Raw genomic sequence first — 26,038 nt, forward strand, 5'->3', positions numbered from 1 at the left:
ATAAAACGGTTTTGGGAGGAGAACTTTGATACATGCATCCAACAACTTTTCACTGAAAAGGTATGTACATTCATGTACAGTTTTATGGAAAATTCTTAGTTTATGGGGTACATTTTTTGCAAATATGCACACCTTTGTACGCTTTTTGTGTGTCTATAATGTAAGTATAATGTAAACCTAAAAAATACTAGTTTTATTTCTCAAAAGCATCTATTACAGTTAGATTAAACACAATAAAATGGTACACACTACTAGTGGACGCTATGGGCATTGGTTAATAGGAACTTGGTTGTGCATAATATTTGCCATTAAAAAATATGTATTATACATCAAACTGCATAGAGTTGCCATTGTTTGTATACTTTTAAGGGTTTTAATAACGAATGCCCTAAGGGCATATGTTAGTAAACAATTTTAAGAAATTTTTTATAGAAAAATGAAAAAAATAACTAACTGATTTGAAAACTTTTTCAAATTTTCATAAAAAGTTTTCTAAAATAAATGGTTAAAGGCATACACTAACCGGATCATACTTTTGATTGTCAATTGTTTATATTTTAGAAACACATTAAGCAATTTTTGGACACAGGATATTGGACGTTGGATCCAAGTTGAACCTAAGAGCATTAGTAGTAGTAGAGTTAAAAATTTAGCTATTTGGTACCACAAAAAATTACTTTATCTATTTTACCTACTTACTTTACAAAACATCCAGCAGCAATAGATCTATTTTAGCTTTCAATACAATAAAATAATATATCTACTACAATAAAATAATACATCAAACCCAATAAAAATTAATTTCCCTATAACCCACAGCACAACGATGACCATCCACAACCCATAGCAACCATCAAAACCACAAAATTTGAATACACAATAAAATAATTTTTTAAAATTTGCAATATCAAAAAAAAAAAAAAAAAAAAAGGACTCCTAAATATATCAGATTTAATCCTCCAAAATTCATATAAAAACAAAATACAAAAATCTGAATATATATTAAAAAAAAAAAGTTGGGCTTACGCCGCCGTTGCAGTCATGCAAGTGGAACTTCGATCAATGATCCCTTCGACATCGTCAAAGACCTGAGCAGAGGAGTTTGATTGGAATTATTTTAATATTTTTAACTTTTAGCTTCACCTTCCGTACGAAGCCAAAAGTAGTTTCGTACAGAAGCTTGAAGCTAAAAAAATTTAGCTTTACCTCTACTGTTGTGTAAGCATTTTTTGGGTTTTTGTGGAGCTAAAATAGTTATATAACTTTTTAGCTCCACTACTGCTAATGCTCTAAGTCTATAACCAATTAACCACCCCGTTCCTCAAAAACCTCTTAAAATTTATAGGCGGTGGGAAAAAAATGTACTATTAAGTAATTTCCTCCATTAATTTATTAAACTAGCAGCCTTATATGTATGTGGCTCTTCGAATTTTCCACTCAACGAGTTCAAAATATTTCTTAGATGAAAAAGTGAATCCTATCTAATTAACTGCCATTTGGGCAAAAATGATTGAACTGCTTTTGGCGGAATGATTTGCTTCAGCCACCAGATATAAGGTAGACAATTTTCTTTAATTTGGAAATGTAGTGTGTTGCGTATTTTTTCATATTTACCATCCGGCTGACACATATAAAGTTCCATTTTATCTATGTATCTATATGTTTTTCCTAGTGATTAAGTGCTCATTTCATATACAGAATACCTCTTAATGAGTTAACTAAAAGATACAATCGGAAATTTTATAAGATTAGTTTTCTGCGTATGCATATATCATTCGCTTACACTTGATATAAAAACACAGATTTAATCCTCAAATTTTTTTTTTTTGGGTTCCTGTAAGTTAATTCTCATTGCTGTTACTATCGTTGAAGTAGTGTTTATGCTGTTTTGGGATTAATTTCTCTTTCTTCTCGTGCCTTTTTTTTTAAAATTTAAAATTTTTTTTTTTCCGTTGTCATTTTTAACATCTTTTATCATAGGTTAATGGTGACAAGAAGAAAATGCTAGTGATGAATGGGAATACATTTCAAGTGAGGACGGAGATAGTAGTGGAGATATTTATTGTACTGCCCGTGCTCTCTGTAGCACCTGCTCTCCGTAGCACATGCTTCCCCTAACCCTTCTCCTTCCCCATTTTCTCCCAATGCAATCTGCCCTCCCTATTTCATCATCCCTTTTCTTTCCCTTATAGCAAATTAATAATACTGTCTCTCCACCATTTTCTCTTGCCATCCAACCTCCTTACTCCAGATGGAAGTATCAGAGCTTATCAACCGTACTGAAAACAGTTCCTGGATAGACGCATGCCTAGAGCTCCCTCCAAACCAATTTGACCCTAACCCATCTTCTTTTACTCTTATCGGAAAACTGATAACCCACAAAAATGTTGGAATCACTGCGATCACAGACGTCGTAAACAGAGCTTGGAAACCAAATCGGCAGATTCGAGTGAATCGTCTCGATAGAGATACGTACAAGTTCCTATTCAGTCACGAAGCAGACATGAATAATGCTTTCAGAAGAAGACCTTGGTCGATTAAGGGTGGCCACCTAATCCTAAAGCATTGGAACCCGTCACTAATATGGCAGGAGATCCCATTCACTACTTCCACTCTTTGGGTACAAGTCCATGGCCTCCCAGAGCTATGGAAATCTCCCAGTAATCTCAGAAAAATTGGAGAAATGGTTGGGACCGTTGTAGAGCTCGATCTCGCAGGTGAAGGTGGCGCTGCATGGAGGAAATTCTTGCGCATTCAAATAGAGCTAAAGGTACTAAAACCGCTTAGGCCTGGCTTTTTTCTCCCCAGAGAGAATCTACCCCATTTATGGATTAGTTTTAAATATGAAAAGCTCTCCGATATTTGTTATCGCTGCGGTATCATTGGTCACGAAGCTAGTAGTTGTCTTGGGAATTTATTCCACATCAGGAATCCATTCGGGTTTAACTTTGTGGCATCAGGACCTTGGTTAAGATCGGATAGCAGCGACTTACCACAAGGGCTATTTCTGAAGCCTGACCGTCAAACAAGCCCAGACCCCACCGCCGGTACCACTTCTACAAGGCCGATGAATAGCACGATGGTATCTTCAGGTGAGGGTACAACAGCAAGTCAAGACAAAAAGCACGCACGCACCCACGCACTCCAGTGTACAAGCTCAAATTTGTACAAGCACAACAGAGCACCAACCTGCAGTACTGAGCAGTACGAAAGCCGTTAGCAGGAGCAGCAATCAACAACTGGAATGCTCACCCACACACGTCAGCGACTCAATCCTCCCTACCCATGCGAATGGCGCTGATCTTGAAGGTTCACATGAGGCAGCAGTGAACTTAGAGGCCCATAATGAGTTAGTTGGAGATGGAGATGGCCCATCTTATCCTCCTGGATTCAGCCCATCTACCAATAGTCACATAATATGCAATTCTGCCAGCAACCAAACCTTACAACATATTGAGTCCATCCCAAAAATCACAAGTCCACCCACCCATATTACAAACAACAGTCATTCTCCACCAAACCATCAGCCCAAATCAAATAACCACTCCCCTGTTCTAGCATCTTCTTCACCCTTGGTTTCATCTCCTCATTGCCGCACTAAGGTGACTCTGTCCAACACCTCCATTCCCAAAGTCACAACACCAAGCCCCGACATCAAAACACATGGCAGCAACACTCCCTTGTCCAAAAGGAAAGCCGTGCCTCAAGAATTGAAGAAATCTCCCAAAAGGGTCAAGCTGGTGAGAAACGCCCCTGAAGCTAAGGTCTTGAACCCCAAACCAGTGACCTTCATTCCCGAATCAAGAGTGGAGCATTCCATTTTGGCAGAAAGGCAAAATCTCCATGGTGATTCCCACCACGAAGTGCAAGGTGAGCGTACTGAATCTTCATCCTACGTTGAAACCCATGATATTGGATCTTACAATGGCAACCCATATATTGTGTCATCTCTCCCTGTTACTACTGCTATGGCCGAGGAGGCAGACCTTATCAAGCCCCCAACCTCCCCATGAAAATCCTTGGTTGGAACTGTCGCGGCATCTGCAACGCTGCGACAGTTAGAGCCTTTAAGGCTCATTTAAAAGGGAATAGCTCGGATGTTGTTTTTTTGAGTGAAACTAAAGCCTCCTTCAGTAGGATGCAGTTTATTTTAAAGTCAATAAAATTTGCAGATATGTGTGTAGTAGAAGCTAAGGGTCTTGCAGGTGGTATTTGTATGATGTGGAGGTCTGGGATCACTATTCAGAAGGTAGAGTTCAACAAAAATCTCATTGCTGTTAAGGTTGTTGATGCTATAAGATCTTGGCTTCTTGTTGGCTTTTACGGCCCTCCTTATCCAGCAAAGAAGCAAAAGGCTTGGGAGAACCTTATGGCATTATTAGAGTCCTGCAATTGCCCATGGGCATGTTTGGGTGATTTCAACTTCACCTTGGAGGACAATGAAATCTCAACTAATGGCAGTAGGGGTGCAAGGGACTCAAAAAATAATTTCCTTAAGGAACTTATGTTTGAATTCGGTGCCATAGACTTGGGATATTCAGGAAATGCATTTACGTGGGCGAGGGGAAAATGGGGAAGTGCTGCTATCAAAAGACGCCTTGATAGAACTATTGCTAATATTTCCTGGAGGCTTGCTTTTCCAGATGCTACTGTGACCCATCTAGGAGCTATCAATTCTAACCACAAACCGATACTCCTTGACACTAATCCATCGCAGAGTTTTGCTAATAGACCTTTCAGATTTGAAGCAGCTTGGGTAAGGGACAATGGCTGCAACTCAGTTGTTGAAGAGGCGTGGAATGGCCACGAAAGTGGATCGGAATTTGAAATTTTAAAGAAGAAACAAGAAGCGACCAGGATAGCGCTTCGTAAATGGAACAAGCAAGTTTTTGGGAATTGCCAAGATAGAATTAACCGACTGCTGGGAAAAATTAATGAAGTTCAGAGGAGGCAGCCGTCTGAAGAGAATGGGAAGATTGAAGAAGCACTGCAGATTGAACTCTCTGAGTGGCTTGCAAGATCTGAAATGATTTGGAAGCAGAAGTCAAGGGAACTTTGGTTGAAGGAGGGCGACAGGAATACCAAATTCTTTCACCTTTCTACCATTATTAGAAGAAGACAAAATAGTATCACAAAACAGTATCACGGCGTTAAAAGCCAAGAATGGTCAGTGGGTGACCGGATCCAATCAAATTAGAGAGTTGTTCTACCAGCACTTCAAGAATCTGTTTACTGACGAGGAAGTTGATTTCCCGGAAAACCTTGATGACCTCATGACACGCTGCATTTCTGAGGAAGAAAATCAAGGCCTAAACACTATCCCCACCCCAGAGGAAATAAAGACTGCCTTGTTTAGTATGCAGGATTTGAAAGCCCCCGGGCCAGACGGATTCCCTGCCCTTTTCTATAAGGAATTCTGGCCTATTGTTGGAAACACTGTAACGTGTGCAGTAACAGCTTTCTTCACCAATGGATGCCTACCCAAGGATGCAAATGACTCACTCATAGTTCTAATCACAAAATCCCCTAACCCAATCTCTGTCAACAACTTCCGGCCCATTAGTCTTTGCAACGTTGTGTATAAGATCATATCCAAGTTGATTGTGGCGAAACTTAGGCCTTTGCTCCATAAGATTATTTCTCCATGTCAATCAGCGTTCATCCCGGGTAGATGGATTGCAGAAAATCAGGTGGTTGTGCACGAGCTACTGCATAGCTTCAAATCCAGGAAAGTTAAAAATGGGTTCATGGCTCTCAAGTTAGACTTACAAAAGGCGTATGATAGAGTCAATAGGAAGTTTATTCAAGCGGTGCTCATAAATTTGGGGTTTAGCAGTACGTTTACTGGTTGGATCATGGCTTGTTTATCCTCAGTCTCTTTTGAAGTCTTGGTGAATGGGGGAAAATCAAATCATTTTGCGCCTAGGAGAGGGTTAAGGCAAGGAGACCCCCTTTCTCCATACCTTTTCATTTTAGGACAAGAAGTGCTCTCAAGAATGCTGGATAAAGAACTGATGAAGGGTAACGTCAGTGGAGCTAAAGCGAGTATCAGAAGTCCAGCCTTAACTCATGTTATGTATGCTGATGACATTGTCCTTTTCTCAAAAGCGACAAGGCATGATGCTAGAACTCTCTCCACCTGTTTGGAAAAATACTGTGACTGGTCTGGGCAGAGCATTAATAGAGCCAAATCAGGTATTTTCTTCTCTAAACACACATTGGCTGAAAATAGAAGAGCAATTAAGCTGGAATTTGGAATGAGGAAGCTGAAAAAAGATGCCATTTATCTAGGAGCCCCTTTGTTCCCCACAAGATCACCATCCAGAGATTTTAAATTCTTGGAAGATAAATTGGAAGCTAAACTAGCTGGCTGGAGAAGTCGTTGCCTTTCCTAGGCTGGTAGAGCCACTCTTATCAAAACAGTAGCCCATAGTATCCCTACATACACCCTATCAGCATTCAATGTGCCGTCAAACAGCTGTAACAAGATAGATGCAGCTACTAGGCGGTTTTGGTGGAAGCCTAAAGATAGAGTCAGCAGATACATTGCGTGGGCATCATGGGACAAACTATGTCATCCCAAAAAATTTGGTGGACTGGGTTTCAAGAAAACGAAGGAGATGAACTTAGCTTTGATAGCTAAATTTGCATGGTTCGTGGCCTTGAATAGACAAAGTTTGTGTATGGATGTGTTGAGATCCAAATATAAAGTAAATAGTGGCTGGTTGACAGCGAATTCAGTGGCTATTGCTTCTCCAACTTGGAGAGCTATTGAAGAAGCAAAGAAGCTTGTAGCGAAGGGTGGATGTTTTATTATCAGGAATGGTAAATCAGTTCAGGTGTGGTCAGACCCTTGGGTGCCTGAAGCTGTAAATTTCATGCCTCAACCCAGACTTGAGGAATACAGAAAGTTGAACATTAAAGTCAGAGAGCTTATTGACCCCACTACCAAATCATGGATCTCAGATTGGGTGAAGGAACTATTTGCTCCAACCGATGCAAGAGCCATTCTTAACATGTCTATTCTAATGTCACAGAAGGAAGATAAGTTAGTGTGGCTCCCGGATTCAAAAGGTCGGTTCTCAGTTAAATCCATCCATAATGTTGCTTTTGCTCATCCTGACTGTGTTAGTCAGCCCCAAGCTTGTTGGTCCAAACTTTGGAAGGCAAAATTCCCAGAGAGGCTCAAAATGTTGATATGGAGGATAAGCATCAACGCCATGCCGACAAAGGCTAATCTCCAAGTTCGCCTTAACCATGTAGATGCATCTTGCCTGTTATGCAATGCTGAACAAGAAGACAGTGAACACATTTTTTTCAGATGCCCATTTGCTCGAGCTCTATGGTCAACCGCTTGTTGGGGTCTTCAAGTTGACAATGTGACTCTTACTTCAACTAAGGATATAGTATCCTTCATCATGGAGCCACCTGCCTCACTCATCCCTACACATGAGGCTTGGAGTGTGTCTCTCAACATGGCATTAGTAATTGATGAGATTTGGATGTCCAGAAACCTCAAACAATTTAGTAACATTGACCCTGATGCATTGAAGGCAAGGCAGAACATCCAAACCAGATTCAATGAAATTGTTAAAGTCTCTTCGTCAACTACCCAACATCCCAAAGAGATAAGTAGCAAGAATTGGACTCCACCCCTTTCTGGCTACATCAAGCTCAATGTGGATGCTGCAATCCAGCAAGACTCAGGCTCTGCCTTAGCAGTTGTTGCAAGGAATCACTTGGGTGAAGTGCTATTAATCTGGGCCAAAAAGCATCACAGCTCCTCCCCTGCAGTTGCTAAAGCTGAAGCACTTTATTGGGCTGTGAACTTAGCAGTTAAGGAGGGATGGAAATCTATGATTTTTGAAGGAGATGCAAAGAACTGTATTGAGCCACTCATCAACCCGGACTTTCCATCAGATTGGCTTACTCACAATATTATCTGTAATGTTCGTAGTTTAGTTGTTGCTTTTGATTTTGTTAAGTTTTGTTGGGTACAAAGAACATGCAACTCGGCAGCACATGTAGCTGCCAAGTTTGCGCTGAAATCTGATTTTGAGTTTCGTTTTAATAAAGGAAATCTCCCCCCCTCGTTAGAGGCTGTTTGTAGGGATGATTCCGTTGCTTGTATTCCTGTTTTGCTCTAATAGAAGTACTGTTTACCAAATAAAAAAACATTTCAAGTGAGGACAGAAAGGAAAATGCTAGTGATGACTGGAAGGATGATTAAAGTGACTCAGAACGGCATGATTTTCAAACTCAGACCAGATCTACAAGTCCAATCAGGTTAACCGGTCATGAAATTGACCTTTTATATGTGAGAATCAGCAATTTGAATTATCTGAGAGAACCTCTTATACCAAAGTTTGACCTAAACAATTGTCTAAACCATGAACCAATTCAACTGAGTCAATGAGTTGCATTCAAGGTTGTCAAAATCGGGATCCTACATAGGATCGCAGGAGGTAGGTAGGATCGTGGATTATAGGATCGAATCGTGAATCATAAGATCCTACTTATTTTCAAATTTGAAGCAAAAAAACACATTGATAGTGACTTTATATTTTGAATAATCACGTAAATTATGAATCTTCCATAAAATAATAATAATGATAATAAAGATTTTAATCATATGATGGCTTTCCAAAAAAAAAAAAAAAATCATATTTTGAACTAAGAAGGCTCATCACTAAAAAACCAGATTATGAACCCTTGATTTACTATAGTTTTTGTAATCAATATGCTACTTATCATGAGCATGATTGTGATTACAACCCTCCCTAGAATCCCTACGATGGGTACCCATCTAATGCTGCTAGCACCGAATAATTGCTCACAATACAGGGTCTCAGTCTAGCCTAGACTCCGTCCAGATAGCTGGAAAATCTAGTAAAGTATTAAAAGATCTTGCGCAGCAATTGCTCCTCTAGTCAGAAGAAAGAGTTTCTCTTGCCTCTTCAAAAGCTTTAGTCAATCGCAATCCAGTCGATCCCTTCCAGGATTCTTAAGATCCTTATGATGGTTACAACTCGGATAGTGATTAAGATGCTTTGGATAGCACTAGTCACTATTCAGAACAGTATCTCAGTCCGGTTACTATTCATCAACAGTACCTGCACTCAGCAAAATTTTCAGATAGACCACTATTCATCCACAGCACCAGTCACTGTGCATGAACAGTATTTAGAAAAGTAAGGGGACAAGTCACTATTCATGAAAAATAACAATCACTGTCCATCTACAGTGCCCGACACAATAATCCAGAGTTACTATTTGCTTTCGGTGGAAAAAGTTTTTCACCTTTAGTAAAAGCATTTTACTCTCCGAATTTCCAGCATTCTTCTGAAGAATCTAAGGCTTCCTCCAGTTATATAAGAAACCCTCTGTCTCATTCTTTAGCAAGTTTTTCATTTTCAGGGCTTTAGGTCTAGTTCAGAATTACCTCCCTTCTCTTTACAACCCTTAGTCTTGTAAACACCCTTACTTCATTATCTTCATCAAAATCTGTATCATCATCTTCTGGTCGACACCCTTTGCTAACCATTCATCATCCGAAGACAAGTTCTTCAAACCAATTTCTTCTTTTGCACTTGATGGTTTAGGTATTTTCTCTTTTACCTTCAAGTTTTACATAACAAATACCAACTCATTCATTTTTTGTTTTTGTTTAAATAATTTTCTCCTTTATGAGTGTACTTAAAATTGTACCAATTTTAATAGAGAATTCTCAACTAGGGAATAATATACCAAAGTCATTTGGTCTTACCATTCCAAATGTACTCCAATTACTTTCACAACTTGAAGAGCTATATGTTAAGCTCAATATTCTTATAGAAAAAATTTTCAATTCAAGAAAGTCATCTCCATATGAGTCCTACCACTTAGTTGATACATTTATGAAATACAATGTCTTAGTCTTGAGATTACAAATTACAACTTATAAAGATGAACTAAAAAAAAACTAATTTTTACGTTTTGGTAGGATCTCATATGATCCTACATGATCCTACATGCGATCCTACAATTTTTATGATCCTTGTGCGATTCTAAACATTTTGGTGAGGTGGGATCATAAAATCGTGCAATCCTACGATCCAAATTGCGATTTTGACAACTATGATTGCATTTGAATAATTTGAGAGAACATCTTAAATCGGGGTTCGACTCAGCTGGTTCAACATGATCAAGGAGTTGTATTTATTCTTAGCTGGTTCAACCTAAGAGCTATGCCCTCATTTAAGAACCAAGGTTGGTATAATAACCAATACACCATTTACACTCCTTATAAACAACTATGAATTATTATTATATTTATTTTACATTTACATGATTTATAGTTTTAAAATTAAAATTTTTTTTATTTAATAAATATACTTGTGATTTAAGAATAATACTTTTGTACGAGAATTTACTAAAATAATTAAAAGTGATTTTTTTATTTAATCAAAATAATTTCTACTTAAAGGATTATTATACAATTTTTTCATGCTCATTTGTGATTTCATATTTTCTATTAACCTTATAATATCATGAAAATTTATTTGAAAGTATGTTTCAAAATTTTTAGATATTTTTAGTCAATTTTGTTAATATTTAAAAATTTAATATACTTTTATTTGTATTTTAATTAATTATTAAATTAATTATGACCTCATTTTGGTTTGACCTCAGCTTAACTTTAGTTTGACCTTAAAAACCTAAAACCTCTCCATTTTTTTGGTTCCTTGAACTGTTTGGATTTGAAAACCATGACTATTATTATTGAGAATCTGCCAATGATCTTGCTAAGTAAGTTTATATTACTAGGTTTAAATTATAGTCAATACCTTCTAGACCAAGCTGTTAGCCTTTCTTTCTGTTGTGACCATTTATGTGGGAAGTTTCTATTACACAGAGACTCAAAAATTAGAGCATAACATTCACAAAGAACTAAATATAGGGAATCACAATGAGACAAAATTCATTTAGAAAATAGAAGCAAACCTTTAGCACTGTTATTTTCAATTAAATACTCATTTAGAGACCTTAACATATTAACACATGAAAGATGTGAGTAATGTAATTCAAAACATATGCCTTCATATGCAAGCGCCAAGCGGCAAGCATGTATGCTCTATTACACACATGAAAAAAATCAGTAAATAATTAAATCTGCTCCATCTTACAGAAGTCAGTGAAGTTCAGTCTAAATTAGACTACTTTACACCCAGCATTAATATTAAAGTGACCAATTCCTAAAGTATTTACTAAAAATAATTATTTATTTTCATAAAATTGAAACAAATGTTGGGTAACTGAACCTAGCCCAAGCCTTGCATTTGTAAGATAAGAGTAAGAGGTTTAAGGTAGAGATCAGTCACAAGACTCACAACTAACCAAAATGCTTTCTCTCAAATTTCTGATACTCCTTTTGTCGCACTGTGTAATTATTTTACTTAGCCTTATATTAAAGAAAAATGCAAAAAACTCAATTTCTTTTACCAAAAAAAAAAAAAAATTACTAACATCTGATGTGGCATCGAGCTTTGGGCTTACTTATTTGGTTGAATTTAAAAAAATAAATAAATAAAAAATGAAACCCACTTGAAGTAACCGAAAGCACATCAATCCTTTGTAGCATCTTTCTCTTCTTCTCAAAAATAAGAAGGGTAAATTGCAAATTACACCCCTACAATTTGGGGGTGATTAGATTTTACACCCTGAAATTTTAGAACGTAGAATTTACCCTCTGAAGTTTGGAGCGTTTGGATTTTACATCATAACGTTTTAGAACTTGGATTTTATCTCCTAAAATTTAGGGTTGTTTGGATTTTACACACCCAAATTCTCAAACTTTAAGGTATAAAATTCAAACATCTCAAAATTTTAGGGAGTAAAATCCAAGCATATTTAAAATATAGGGGGTAAAATTCAAATTCTAAAACGTTAGGGTATAAAATTCAAACATCACCAAATTTTAGAGGGTAAAATTCAAATTTTAAAAACTTCAAGGTGTTCACCCCCAAACTTTAGAGCATATGGGCTGGAAGCCCAATGAAATGAAATATGGGAGTTAAGGAAACGGAGACCATCTCGAATGCAGGGCCTTAGCTACAGCCTAAATCCAAGAGTTAGGTTTGTTTTGACTCGTTACATGCAGTGTATCTTAGGTCTACAAAATTAAATTAATCAATTTTTTTTAAAGTTGAATAAAAATTCTTGTTGCGAACATGTCTGAATATTGATGATGCAGTGTGTTTGTCCGTATTGTATTTGGCTGTTTTGCCTTGAACTCTATTTTAATTTACGTTTATAATTTATAATTAAAGGGACAAGTTGAATTGTTATTTGTGTATGACAGCTATTCAGCCTCATCTTAAGCATTTGGTTGCTAGTACGCAGAAAGTTACAATTATTAAGACAAGTTTATTGTTTTATTTTGTCTGAGTTTGACAGCTAATCTTTAATATTGGATTCCTAAACAGAAGATTAGGACTGACTTATAATTGATGGACAAGTTGATTGATTTTCGTGTCTGAAAGCTAATTTTAAGTTTTGTATTTAAATGGGGTTACTTTAAAATCTTGTCCTCTTTCTTTGTATGTTTTAAAATATTTAGTATTCTACACTCAAAAAAAAAAAAAAAAATATTTAGTATTCTTAAAATATATATATATATATATATATATATATATATAAAATGGGGTTAGGTTAGCGGTTTTTTGGAGTCATTTTCTCTCCCACGTTTTTAGTCAAAATTCAGTCTCCCAAGTGCGAAACACTGTTTTTTCCGTTTTGTTTTTGTTTGTTTGGTTTAATATACCCCCACGCCCCACACATATCAAACCCCAAAGACAACATTATTCTAATTAAATTGGCTGAGATTAAATTTATTAAACCCTTACATTATGGGGGTTTTAAATGTAATTTTTTCTTTTATTATTATATAATTAATTTTATAATATGAATTTTACATAGGGTTGTAAATGAACCAAGTCATTCATAAAAGTAGAGTTTGGCTTGATAATAAAAAATAATAATAAATAAAAATAAAAATAAAAACTCATTCATGTTTGTTTATTTGTAAACCAGCCAAAATTGAGCCTTAGTTTTAGGCTTGCTTAATAAGGAGCTAAGTATAGACTTATATATGGTTTTGGTAAAAAGCTTGATATAAGCTTGACAATTCAATCCATATCTTACTAAGTAATTGGGGGTTCTGATCACTCATCCAAACCAAATATGTTTGATATGGGTTTGATAAAGTACTTGTGTTGGATATCAAGCTCAAAAACTTAATAATAAACTTGATATTCAACTTGAACTTGGGTAAACTAATGAATCAAGTCATCCCAAGCTGAGCTCAAGATTTTATAATTTTTGACAAGCTCAAGCTTGACATCATTTATATGCTTAGTTCGAGCTCGAACCAATCTTGAACACTAACAAATTGATAAAATTTAGCTTGTTTGCAACCCTAAAACAATGATAGCCAACGTTTGTTAATATAATAATGGCCTATTAAATTTACTTCACTTACTTCAAAATAGATAATAGATGGATAGGATTTTATGAATTTTAAGTTCAAGTCATCCAAAAAAGTTTGGAGGACTCTAATTAAGTCCTAGCAAGTCTTTTTAAATAATCAATAATAATAAAAGATCTATGCTTTTGAAGATTTTGACAATGGACCTGGTTCATTCTAAACATTGGGAAGTAGCATGAGCTCAACAAACTTAGGATCTAACAAAACGCATACCCTTTTGAGTCTCGAATGCGAAAAATTATCTTATAAGATTGTTTCATGTAATGTACTAATGTTCCCTCTCCTAAGGTGTGAGTCTAATAAATGTGTGAAATCCATCAAATATGAGAGAAACATTCCATGAGACAATCTCACTCCTCAAATGGAGAGCATAGTTGTAGCTCTAGTCCATTACAATGTGCCACACTCTTATTTACGGTAATTTGTTTTCTTGACAATACCTATGGCCAAAATTGGCTTTTATCCATTTCTCACAAACTTTCCAACAAAATGCCCCATGTCTGAAACTAATTAAGAAAATGTCCCTGTTTTGAAAATCGATTTTCTAAAAATTAAATTTCAAATGTAAAACTCGATTTTTGGAACATCGAGTTATAGCGAACGTGGACTTAGGAAAAAAAAAATTTCTAGAACTCGAGTTCCAGATTTTTTTTTTTTTTTTTTAATTTTCAGTTCACTAACTCGATTGTCCAAAAATCAAGTTTTAAATTGAAAATCGATTTTTAGAAAATCGAGTTTCAAAATAGGGACACTTCCCTAAATAGTTTTAGATATAGGACATTTTGCTGAAAAGTTTTGGCGAAATAGGCAAATGCCCATTTTCTCCCAATACCTATATATAGTACAAACCAGTGAAACCACCCTTCTCCGCAGTCCAACGTGTGAATGGATTGATAAAAAGTCATAGGTCTTAGAGCATTTGCAGCAGTGGAGCTAAAAAGCTATAATGCTATTTTAGCTCCACCAATATAGCAAAATAAGCCCACAGCAGTGGAGCTAAAGCAATAATTTTTAGCTGATTTGCTACAGTGCACATCTAAAGATAGATGTGCACTGTAGCACTCATCTAAAAAATAATAATAATTTTTTAATCAATCAGCGGATTAAAATAATAACTCCACTCACTTTTTTTTCATTCTTTTATTTTTATATCTCACCGTCAACTCCTTCTCCCTCACTCTCAACTCCTTCTCACTCAACAACTCCTTCTCCCTCACTCTCAACTCCCAGATCGCTCATCCCGTCGCCGCCACAGACCACCCAGCCCACGCCGTCCCTCGCCGTCCCAGCCCAGCCCAACCACGCCGTCCAGCCCAGCCCAGCCCAGCCACGCCGTCCCAGCCGCATCTCCCTCACTCATCTCCCTCACTCTCAACTCCTTCTCACTCTCAACTCCTTCTCCCTCACTCTCAACTCCCAGATCACTCATCACCGTCGCCGCCACAGACCACCCAGCCCACGCCGTCCCTCGCCGTCCCAGCCCAGCCCAGCCACGCCGTCCCAGCCCAGCCCAGCCCAGCCACGCCGTCGCCGCATCTCCCTCACTCATCTCCCTCGCTCGTCGCACTCCAGCTCATCTCCCTCACTCATCACCGTCGCCGTCCGTCGCCGTCGCAAGCTCTCATCTCACTCATCAAGCTCTCCACGCCGTCGCCGTCCCAGCCCAGCCCACGCCGTCGCCGTCCCAGCCGATCCACTTCAGGTCAGTGCTCTCTCTTTTCTTTTGTAGTTAATTTTTTCTGTTATTTGGTCTCTGTGCGATTGAATTTTTTCTGTTTTTTCTGTTCTGGGTTTAGTGTGATTTTGTGGTTGGAAATACCGTGTGGATTATGTGTGGATTATGTGTGGATTATGCAGGAATTGGTTGTGTGGATTATGTGTCTCTGTCTTGGAAATTTTGTGTTTGGAAATTTTGTGTTATTTTGTTGAGTGGATTCTGTGCACTCTGTATTGGGAATTTTCTGTTTGCACTCTGTATTGGGAATTTTCTGTTTGCAGGAATTAGTTGTGTGGATTATGTGGTCTCTTAGTGTGAATTTGTGGTCTCTGTGCCCTTGGAATTGGTTGTGTGAATTTGTGCGGGAAAGCTATGTTTTGTTGTTAGTGTAAATTGTGTGCACAAAACCACTTTCCTGCCAAAATTGACTCATGGCTCATATAAATGTCTCTGTAATATAACCTATCAAAAAAAAAAATGTCTCTGTAATATAAATTTAAGTTTATTGTGTAATTTATCTATGTAATTTGTTGTGTCAATATAAATATTAGTTTGGAAATTTTCTGTGTGCAGGAAGTTTATATATATATTTTCTAATTTTATGGAGTCACGTAGGGACACAGAGTTACGTAGAGACCTAACATTTATCACGGGTATCATGAACGGGGATATAGAAATTGACTCTCAATTTTTGGGAACGTCTCAAAATACTCCTACGTCAGTTTCTGATTCTCCACCTCCACCACCACCACAAGTTGAAAATACCTCTTCTACAAAAGGAAAACGGGGCTCTAATTTTACTGTAGAAGAAGATAAACTTTTAGTGGCAGCATGGCTCAATACTAGTGTTGACGCCATAAGCAGTAATGAACAAACACAAAATACCTTTCGTCAAAAAGTTTGGGAATATTTTATGCAGTACAATACATCCGGTACCACACGCACTGTTATCTCCTTACTAAGTCGTTGGGGTACGATTAGTGAAAAGACAAATAAGTTTACCGGGTGTATGGCTCAAATTAACGCACTTCATCAAAGTGGTATAACCGAAGAAGATAAGGTATAAATTATATTATAATAGTGTTAAAATGTTCATTCACCAATAGTTTGATAATATTAATTATGTTATATTTGTTTTAATTTTTTTTTTAGATTATCAATGCGAAGGCTTTGTATTTAGAGAAGTACAAGAAACCCTTTCTTCTTGATCATTGTTGGCTCATGTTAAAGGACCAACCAAAGTTTGCCGATCCTAATAATGCTAGATCGAGATCATATGTGCCTCCAACTTCAGAGCCAATATCTATTAGTGAAGGGGATTGTGGGTCCGGACTTGGTGACACTTCTGACTTGGAGAGACCTATTGGTAGGAAGGCCGAAAAGGCTATTCGAAAGAACAAAGCCGCCGGAAAAGATGTAGGGGAATATTTGAACAAAAAATTGAAATTGATTGAGGATGTAACTCGGTTGGAAGAGGAAAAAATGTCTTTTGAGAGGGAAAAACTTGCAATTGAAAAGGCAAGTAGGGAAGAAAAACTTAAGATTGAGAAGGAAAGAATGATTATTGAGAAGAAAAAATGTGAGCGAGAAGAAAGGTTAGAGGAAGAGAGAATCATGATGATAGATACAAGTGGCTTAACCGGAGCACAAAAAGCTTTTTATGAACAACTCCAAGAGGAAATCATGGCAAAACGAAGATCATGTAATTAATGAGTTTAATTGTATTTTGGATGTAGTTTAGACTTTTATGTATTTTGTAGTGGTTTATGTATTTTGTAGTGGCTTATGTCACTTGATGAATTATCTTAAACTATATGTATGTATTTGTGTTATGACTTGAAGTGCAATCTAGCAAAGACTTTGAAGTGCAATCTTTTTTATCTTTTGTTAAGTTCTATTTGATCTTGTGATAGGCATTGATATGATTCTTTAATTCAATGAAATTATTATTTGATCAACTATGAGTATTACAACCACTATGGAGTGCCTAGTATCATATACTTGGTTTTGAGATGACAGGTCTTAGAATAAATCTATGAATAATGAGCATCCATAGTATTTCCAAGTTTTTTATTTTTAGATGTATGTGTTTGTGTTGTGATGTGTTGTGATTTGTGCGTGAATCCATGTCTTGCATCTATAGTAATAATTGATTTTCAATTGTCTTGAAGGTTGCATCCATGAATCACTTTGTGATTCGCAAGTTCCTTCTTGATGACTCAGATGAAGATGAGATAATCGAAGAACTTGTTATGGAAGCATCACAACCTAAGCATCGTCGTCGTTCTATCAAACGTAATCATTTGGTAGGCCATGAGAGGCTTTTTCTTGATTATTTTGCTCCCACACCAATATATCCACCTACTTTATTTCGTAGGAGATTTCGAATGAAGCGTTCTCTTTTTCTTCGTATTCAATCTCAAGTTGAAGCTCATGATTCTTATTTTGTCCAAAAAAGAAATAGTGCTAACAAACTTGGTTTATCTTCATTGCAAAAGATAACTGCTGCACTTAGAATGCTTGCGTATGGAGTATCGGGTGATTTGATAGATGAATATGTGCGGATTGGAGAAACTACTGCATTAGAAAGTTTGAAAAAATTTGTTACTGCGGTAATTGATGTTTTCTCTGAAGAATACTTGAGAAAGCCAAACAATGAAGACATTGCTAGACTGTTAGCTCACGGCGAACGTCGAGGTTTTCCAGGTATGTTAGGTTCAATTGATTGCATGCATTGGAAGTGGAAAAATTGTCCATCTGCATGGAAAGGTCAATATTGTGGTCATATTCGTGAGCCTACTATTATTTTGGAGGCAGTAGCATCATATGATCTTTGGATATGGCATGCATTTTTTGGATTACCTAGGTCAAATAATGATATTAATGTGTTAGAGCGATCTCATGTATTTAATGAATTGGCTGAAGGACGTGCTCCTACAATACAGTACTCAATTAATGGTCATGACTACACTATGGGATATTACCTTGCTGATGGTATATATCCAAAGTGGGCAACATTTGTGAAAACAATCCCAGCTCCACAAGGACATAAGCATAAATTATTTGCAGCAGCCCAAGAGGGGTATAGGAAGGATGTTGAGCGTGCATTTGGAGTGCTTCAAGCACGTTTCGCAATTGTCCGTGGACCTGCACGATTTTTTCATCTTGAAACACTCAAAAAGATCATGAAAGCGTGCATAATTCTCCAAAATATGATTGTTGAAGATGAGCGAGAAGATGAGCGGGATGATAATGAAGTGGTAGATTTGGATTATGAACAAAATGATGGAGTGGATAATCCTCCTCTGCAAATGTTACGTGAACAAAGTGATGAATTTTTGTCATACATTGAGAGGCATGGACGCATTAGAGACCGAGAAATCCATTTTCAACTCCAGTCGGACCTTATTGAACATTTATGGCAATTGCAAGGCGAGTCGTAGGAACTTTCTTTTTTGTATGTGGGTTTAGTATGAGTCATAAGAACTTGTGCGAGTGTGTGAGTTTTATTGTAATTTGGTTTGAATTATGTATGTGAGCAAATCTATGGACTACATTGTTCTTGCTATAATATGTATTTTATTTTCTATGTTTTCTTATAAATCTATGGACTACATTATAAAGTTCCTTCATTTCATAGTTCATATTATTTCAAGGTTGCTTCCGGATAATTGAGACGATAATACGTTATCATGATAATTGAAAAATGGTTTTACTAAAAAAAAAATGTATGAGTATAATTTGGGGTTAAAAAAAAATATAACACTAGACGATTATTTGCTATCACGCGGCGGCGGCGGCGGAAAAAGAGTCGTCGGTGGCGGTGGCGGCGGCGGCGGCGACGACGGCGGTGGAAAAAAATTCGTCGGCGATGGCGGCGGTGGCGGCGGCGACGGCGGCGATGGTGGTGGCGGCGGTGGCGGTGGCGGTTGAAGGTGGTTGTGGTTGTTGTTTATTGTATAAGATATATTATTTTATTGTAGTGGATATATTATTTTATTGTAATGGATATATTATTTTATTGTGATGTTTATATTATTTTATTGTGTTAAAAGCTAAAATAGATCCACTGCTGCAGCATGTATGTAGGTAAAATAGATAAAATAACTTTTGGTGGAGCTAAAAAGCTAAATTTTTAGCTCCACTGCTGTGGATGCTCTTACCTCTTAGGAATTCTGATTGCCAAAGACATGCTCACTTTACTTTCGTAGAAAGTAGTCACTAAGGAAAATTTTATTTTGGTTTGACAATTGGCTTTCCTTGTGGACTAGTAAGGAAAATTCTTGTAGGTCCTCATGCTAAGTTGGAGTTTTATCTTAAGATGGTAGACAATCTCTCCACTCGGGAAAGTGGGATTTTTATTGTAGTAGGAATTTTCATTGAAACTTCTAACTATTACGAACAAGTAATCCAACTATGCAAGTCACTGTCTTCTCAAAGAAAAAAAAAATCTATGCAAGTCACTCATTTGTCACAAATCCACATTCTCATGATAAACAATTTTGGCCCTCCAACTCACCAGTATGAAACAAAATCAAATATGAAGAATAGAAATTTTGAATTATAAATGACCAAAATAAAAATAACAAAAAATTTAAGTATAAAAGTTGTATTTTAATATATTATATCATAATTTAAAAATCTATTTACAATATTCTTATTGAAAGATTCGTTTCATATCTTAACCAAAAAAAAAAGATTCGTTTCATATTGTGCATAGTTGCAGCCCATGTCCAAGTTTTAACTTCTGTCCATGGCAAGGTGCCTCACTCTTATTAAATATGTTTTCTTGAGAATACCTATGAAGCCATGTAGGTAGTACAAAGCACCCTTCTATCTAGTCTAGTACTCTAGCGTGTGAACGGATTGATCAAAAGTCACAGGTCTTACCTTTAGGGGGACTTTGATTGCAAATGCCAAAGACGTGCTCACTTTACTCTCTTGGAAAGTAGTTACTAAGGAAAATTTTATTTTGGTTTGACAATTGGCTTCCTTGTGGATTTCTATGGAAATTCTGCAGGTCTTTCTAAGTTAAGTTCAATCTTAAGGTGGTGGACAATCTTTCTACTCGGGAAAGTGGGATTTTAATTGTAGTAGGATTTCCTTTGAAATTCCTAACTATTACTCTCAAGTAATCCAAGTAACTCATTTGTCACAAATCCACCTTCTCAAGATAAACAATTTTGGCCCCCCAACTCAGGCACTTTATATGAATCTAGGCTGCCTTTCGATTCCTTAAATAAAATAACTACAATGGTAAGTGTTACTAGATTAAACCAATATGAAACAAAATCAAACATGAAGAATAAAAATTTTGAAATATAAAAAAAAAATAATAAAAAAATAACCAAAAATTTATATGTACAAAAGAAGAATTTTAATATATTATATCATAAATTAAAAAATCTATTTGCATTAATCTTATCCAACGCAAACGTAGGCTTTGATCAACAGTTTACTTTAATCAACTCGATAATTCATCTTCCCTCTGGCACCACCCAATTAATGAATACGGTGAAGAAATCAAGAAAAGCAAAGGGAAAGAAGGGGAAAAGATTAAAGAATTTACAAGAAAATAGTGTACTTTTAATCAATTTAATATGACTGCCTTCCTGTATCCAATATCTGTATTCAATATGGTGAAGAAAAGCAAAGGAAAAGACGAGAAAAAAACAAAGAAAAAGTAACAAGCTTCTTATTTTTCATAGCTGCTGTCCCGCTCCCACTCCCACTCCTACTCCCATAGTCCCATGACTCTTTGGCATTTTCCTAGTAAGAATTCAAAAGATTCGTTCCAAATTGTGTATCCAAAAAAGCAAAACAATAAAATAATTTTATTTTGGTTTGACAATTGGCTTCCTTATGGATTTTTGGGGAAAATTCTTGCCGGTCCTCTTATTGAGTTGGAGTTCAATCTTAAGGTGGTGGACAATTTCCGCTTAGGAAATTGGGATTTTAATTGTGAAATTTCTAACTATTAAAAACAGGTAATCAGAGTCACTCATTTGTCACAAATCCACCTCCCCAGTATAAATAATTTTGGCCCTCCAACTCAGGCACTTTATAAGTCTAGGCTGCCTTTTGATTCCTTAAATAAAATAGCTACAATGATAAGTGTTACCAGATTACAAAATTACAAGTAAAAATAAACAATATGCCAATATGAAATAAAATCAAAATGAAGAACAAAAATTATGAAATATAAAATACCAAAATAAAAAATAACAAAAACTTGATGTACAAAAGTTGCATTTTAATACTCCTTTCGTCCCATTTTTTTTGTCCTCTATTTCATTTTGAGATGTCTCAAAATATTGTCCTGTTTCTAAAAATAAAAATTATTAATTAACTAATATTCCTATTATACCCCTATTAATTTACTAATTCAATTTTTTGATAAATTTTTTTAAGGATAGTTTTGAAAACTTATACATTTTTAAAAGGTAAATAAAACAAATAATATTGTTTTAAAAAGTTTAACTTTTCAAAAAAAAAAAAAAAAAAAAAAGAAGAAGGGAGACGAAAGGTGTATATCATATCATAATTTAAAAATCTGTCTACATTAATCTTATCAAACGCAAACACAGGATTTGATGGGCGCAATTTTTATCCAATGCCCTCAATTCATTGGGCTCGTTGCTCTATTTTCAAACACGTCATAATCTCAACTAATCTAGTGTCTTGTGACACTAGACAGAAGCCGAACCAGCTTTGATCAACAGTTTACTTTAATCAACTCGATAATTCAAGTCTCCCTCTATGGCACCAATCAATGACTACGGTGAAGTTTCTCAAAAAAAAAAAAAAAAAAAAATGACTACGGTGAAGAAATCGAGAAAAGCAAGGGGAAAAGATTAAAGAATAGAAAAGAAAATAGTGCACTTTAATCAATTCAATAATTCTGCGTCCCACTATCCAATATTGTGAAGAAAAGCAAAGGAAAAGACAAAGAAAAAGTTACAAGCTCCTTATCTTTCATAGCTGCTGTCTCACTCACTCCCACTCCCATAGTCCCATGACTCTTTGGCATTTTCCTAGTAAGAATTCAAAAGATTCATTCCACATTGTGTATCCAAAATTTTCAAAAAGCAAAACAATAAAATAATTGTAAAGCGAACGAATCGAGTAGCATTGATTGATCACCAATATTATGAATACATAAGGTAACGGGACAAAGACTTCCGCGCTTTTATACATGTGCTTTTATATATTATCATCCTAATATTATTTTCGATCTAAAAAAAAGTGCTCTTTTAAATGTTCTGCCATCAGAAGATTCACATTAAATTTCCTAAAATTTCCTCTCAATTTTTGGATACAAACTTACATTTTGTATTTTTTTTTTTTTTTTTTGAGAATGTATATTTTGTATTTTAGCTAATTACTTTTCAAAACATTCATATTTGATTCTCAGTTGCGTGAAAATATTAATTTTATTTTTATTTTTATTATATCTCTTACTTTTCAAAATATCAATTTTTATTTATTTCAGTTATTCTTGAGACAATTGTTAATCTTTAGTTTCTTTAATGCAATTTCTTTAAAAAAAGACTAAAACTCAAAAAAGAACAAAATAATTGTTTGGAGAATGATTTTTATTATTTATTGAACTATAGAACATCAATTGGTAAAATATTCTATTCTTAAATAAGAGATTTATGATTTAAACCCGTTTATACAGAAAAATTAATTAATTTTTTGACTTAGTTATTAGAATAGTTATAATAAAGCAGATATCATGAATTGAACTCTGTAAAAAAAAAATATCAACGGTTGAGTTCCCGTTGAAAGACTTTTCCTACTCACTTTCCTTCATTTCATTTATCCTCTAAATTGATTTTCGCAGCAGCTTCTGTGTTGTCACTCTCCACCCTCTCATTTTGGTTTTATTTTGCTCCACTTCTCAAAACAAAAAGAAAGAAAGAGTTTGATACTTTCTACTTTACGCCATTAATTTTCGTTGTAATCGTCTCTTAGTTTGGTTCTGCTTTGCTCGATCCAGTTCTTTTTCTAAAAAAGAAAAAAAAAATCAAACTTTTTACCTTAATTTTCGTTGCAGTTTTTTGTGTTAGTATCCTATCATTTTAGTTGTACTCTGCTCCACTTTTCCAAAAAAGAAAAAAGAAAAAAAAAGTAGTTAAGTATTTTAAGCTCCTCACCCCTGCTCTCATTTACTATAGCGATTATCCTTGATCTGTGAAGTCATAGAAGAAAAACCTACAAAAATTGTAGTGTGAAGGAGAGAGGTACTTCCTTTTAGTTTCTTACTTTTGTATTTTTTTTCTTCGCTTATGCTATCCTTTCATTCCTCAATTTGATATTTTGTTGCAGTTTTTTTGCTCTGTTTTACTTATCAAGACTTGTAATGAAGGGAAAAGAAGAAGGTATAGCCAACTGTTCACAGTTACTGCTACTCAGCAAAGTGACTGTCTGAGTGGAAAACAAAACAAGCTGCTTTGGAATAGTTTGAGATCCTAAAGAGAGAGGTACCTTCTTTTTTCTCTTTTCTCATTTGTAGGTCCTTTACCTCAAAAAAAAAAAAAAAAAAAAAAAAAAAAAAAAAGACTTGTAGATCGTATGTTTGATTGTAGTATTTTAATATTTTTAGGTTGTGTTTTTTTAGTCTACGGTCGACGGACATGGGTCAACAAGGAAATCTTTTTGATAACCAAAGACTTTCGTTTCTATGAATATTGCTTTGATAAGTTGATTTTTTTTCTTTTTTAAGTTTTGAGAATCAGTTGATTTGATTATTGAGTGAAAAGAATAGAAAAGAAAATAATGTAATATCTCATTTTTACCATATAGAAAACCACAAGAAAAGACATGCCTGAGCTTTTTTAAGAGAAAGGGTAAATATTTCATAGATCAGACCGTTAAGAATGTTCGATTAAACTGATACCATCTAAAATGTAAAACCTATAATTAATTTTCCATGTTTAACCTATGTTGAAAAAAAAAATTATGTTTAATTATGGAGATAAAAAGAGAGGGAGGTGAAGCAAATCAAGTGGCTCACTCTCACTTTCTTTTTATGTCGATATAGATAAATTTTCATTTTATGTTTTGAATTTTTGATTTTATTGAAATAAATAAAATCATAGTGGTGATTCTGGTGATTTTGGTGAAGGTGGAAGTGGGGATTATTTCCCCAGTTGATTGGCGTTTAGCTTCTTTGATACTGATCGTACCCAAATTGGCCATTAATCACCACTATGATTTTATTGAATAATATTCTTGATAGTTGATAGTATTGGATCATATCAAGGTACTAAATTGGTGAAAAGATATTTTCATAGAATTGGACAATATCCTGCCGGTGTTTGATTCTTTAAAAAAAAAATAAATAAATAAAATCCTGCCACTATCCTCGCCAAGCAATTCAAAGATACAAATTTAGGAGAGAGTTTAGGATTTGGGAGTGCCATACCAGTAATATATGTTTTCCACTAATTTTTATTGTTTTTCAATTGCTCCGGAGATCGCTTGAGGTGGGAGATATATTATTCTACTGTGCAGAATGAAGAAGATAAACTTTAACCGTAATAAACTTTCCATATAAGGGTACAAAACATTTAATTTCATAGTTGGAGATAATTAATGCTATTAGCAGTGGCAACTCTAGAGTGGTTACTAAAAAATTGACATTATACAAAATTTAATAAAGCCATAACCTGATTTTCAAAATAAATAAATAAATAAATAAAGCCATAACTTGAATGTTTTCTACAACTACGAGCCAAGTCGCCAAGGAAAGCAAAATTGTTACGACTGTAAAGCCAAAAAGAATAGAATTGTCATCACCATAAAAAAAAACTCAAAATCACAATATTTTTCTTGGTACCATTTTTTAAGGAAAAATGAAATTATAAATTATTTTTATTGAATAGTTTGAATGAGTTACAAATTTGAATGATTAGCAATTTTTATCTTTTTGTTTTATAATAGGTTTTTTGTTAAATAATTTGTTCACTTGTTGTTGTTTGGTCTTGTTTTGTTGTTGTTTGGTCTTGTTTTGTTATTGTTTGATTTATGTTTGTTGTTATTTGGGCTGATATTTATTGTTGTTATTTATATCTTAAAAAAAAAATTAAGGATTATGTTTGGGGGGGACAGATTTAATTTTGGAGTAATGTTATGTCCACAATATTCTTATAATAAATTTTATGCAAAAAGTTGTTTATTGGTGGTTAAAAAATAATATTAATATTAGGCCAAATTAGAATTGGTAACAACTTACCATATTGAATTTGTTATGAAATTATTGTGAAAATGTTATGAATGTAACATTACTTTTATTTTTGTTAAACCAAAATTTTTGTAATTCTTATGTTAGAATGTTCAACACTTTTATAAAGGTGTCACAATATGTTATTTAGCATATAAATTTTTTTTGGCAAGTTTATATATACTTTTTTTTTTTTGCAAGTAAGGGTGATCTTGTGACCACCCTAGTTTGGAGGCTAGCTATAAGGGCATTCACATCCAGACTGTGAAATGCCAAATGTATGACAGATTTAGCATTAAAGCCCAAAAACCCCCAACACATGGACTTGTAAAAAGCAACTATTGCAAAAAAATTTGCAATAGTGCTACAGGGAAAATTCTAAAAAAAAACTAATATTTTATTCCTTACTTTATCAATTCTATCACATCCTATTTTTAAGATGGCAAAATAGGATGTGATAGAATTTTGGGATGTAAATGCTATAAGATCACTTATTTATAGAAGGTTGATAACAAGACCATTAGAGTGTTTCTACTGTTAGATTTATTACAAAATAATGGCTTATAAA

The 26,038-nt window shown here is 35.1% G+C and overlaps 2 protein-coding genes across 21 annotated transcripts in view; both read left to right on the top strand.

The window, feature by feature from the left end:
* The window catches only part of LOC126717216 (disease resistance protein L6-like), a 129,450-nt gene that overhangs the window by 21,285 nt on the left and 82,127 nt on the right, over positions 1-26,038 (top strand). For 4 of the 20 annotated variants that reach the window (XM_050418664.1, XM_050418662.1, XM_050418666.1 and 1 more), the window contains exons 1-2: positions 22,976-23,488; positions 23,574-23,728. The exons of 4 other annotated variants lie outside the window; for them this stretch is intronic. The gene's annotated coding sequence lies outside the window, so the exon portion shown is untranslated. Of the gene's footprint in view, positions 1-22,968; positions 23,489-23,573; positions 23,729-26,038 lie in introns of those variants that run through there. 12 more of the 20 variants (XR_007652461.1, XR_007652462.1, XR_007652463.1 and 9 more) reach the window with 7 other exon arrangements.
* On the top strand, positions 17,540-19,077 carry LOC126717218 (uncharacterized). Its single transcript, XM_050418682.1, has one exon. The coding sequence runs from the start codon at positions 17,630-17,632 to the stop codon at positions 18,683-18,685; it is 1,056 nt and encodes a 351-aa protein (XP_050274639.1). The 5' UTR covers positions 17,540-17,629; the 3' UTR covers positions 18,686-19,077.

This window comes from Quercus robur, chromosome 3 (genome assembly GCF_932294415.1).
Source record: "Quercus robur chromosome 3, dhQueRobu3.1, whole genome shotgun sequence".
NCBI lineage: Eukaryota > Viridiplantae > Streptophyta > Magnoliopsida > Fagales > Fagaceae > Quercus > Quercus robur.

Excerpts from the sequence above, each read along its gene's own strand:
- LOC126717218 (XM_050418682.1), top strand. The coding sequence starts at position 17,630 with ATGAAGCGTTCTCTTTTTCTTCGTATTCAATCTCAAGTTGAAGCTCAT.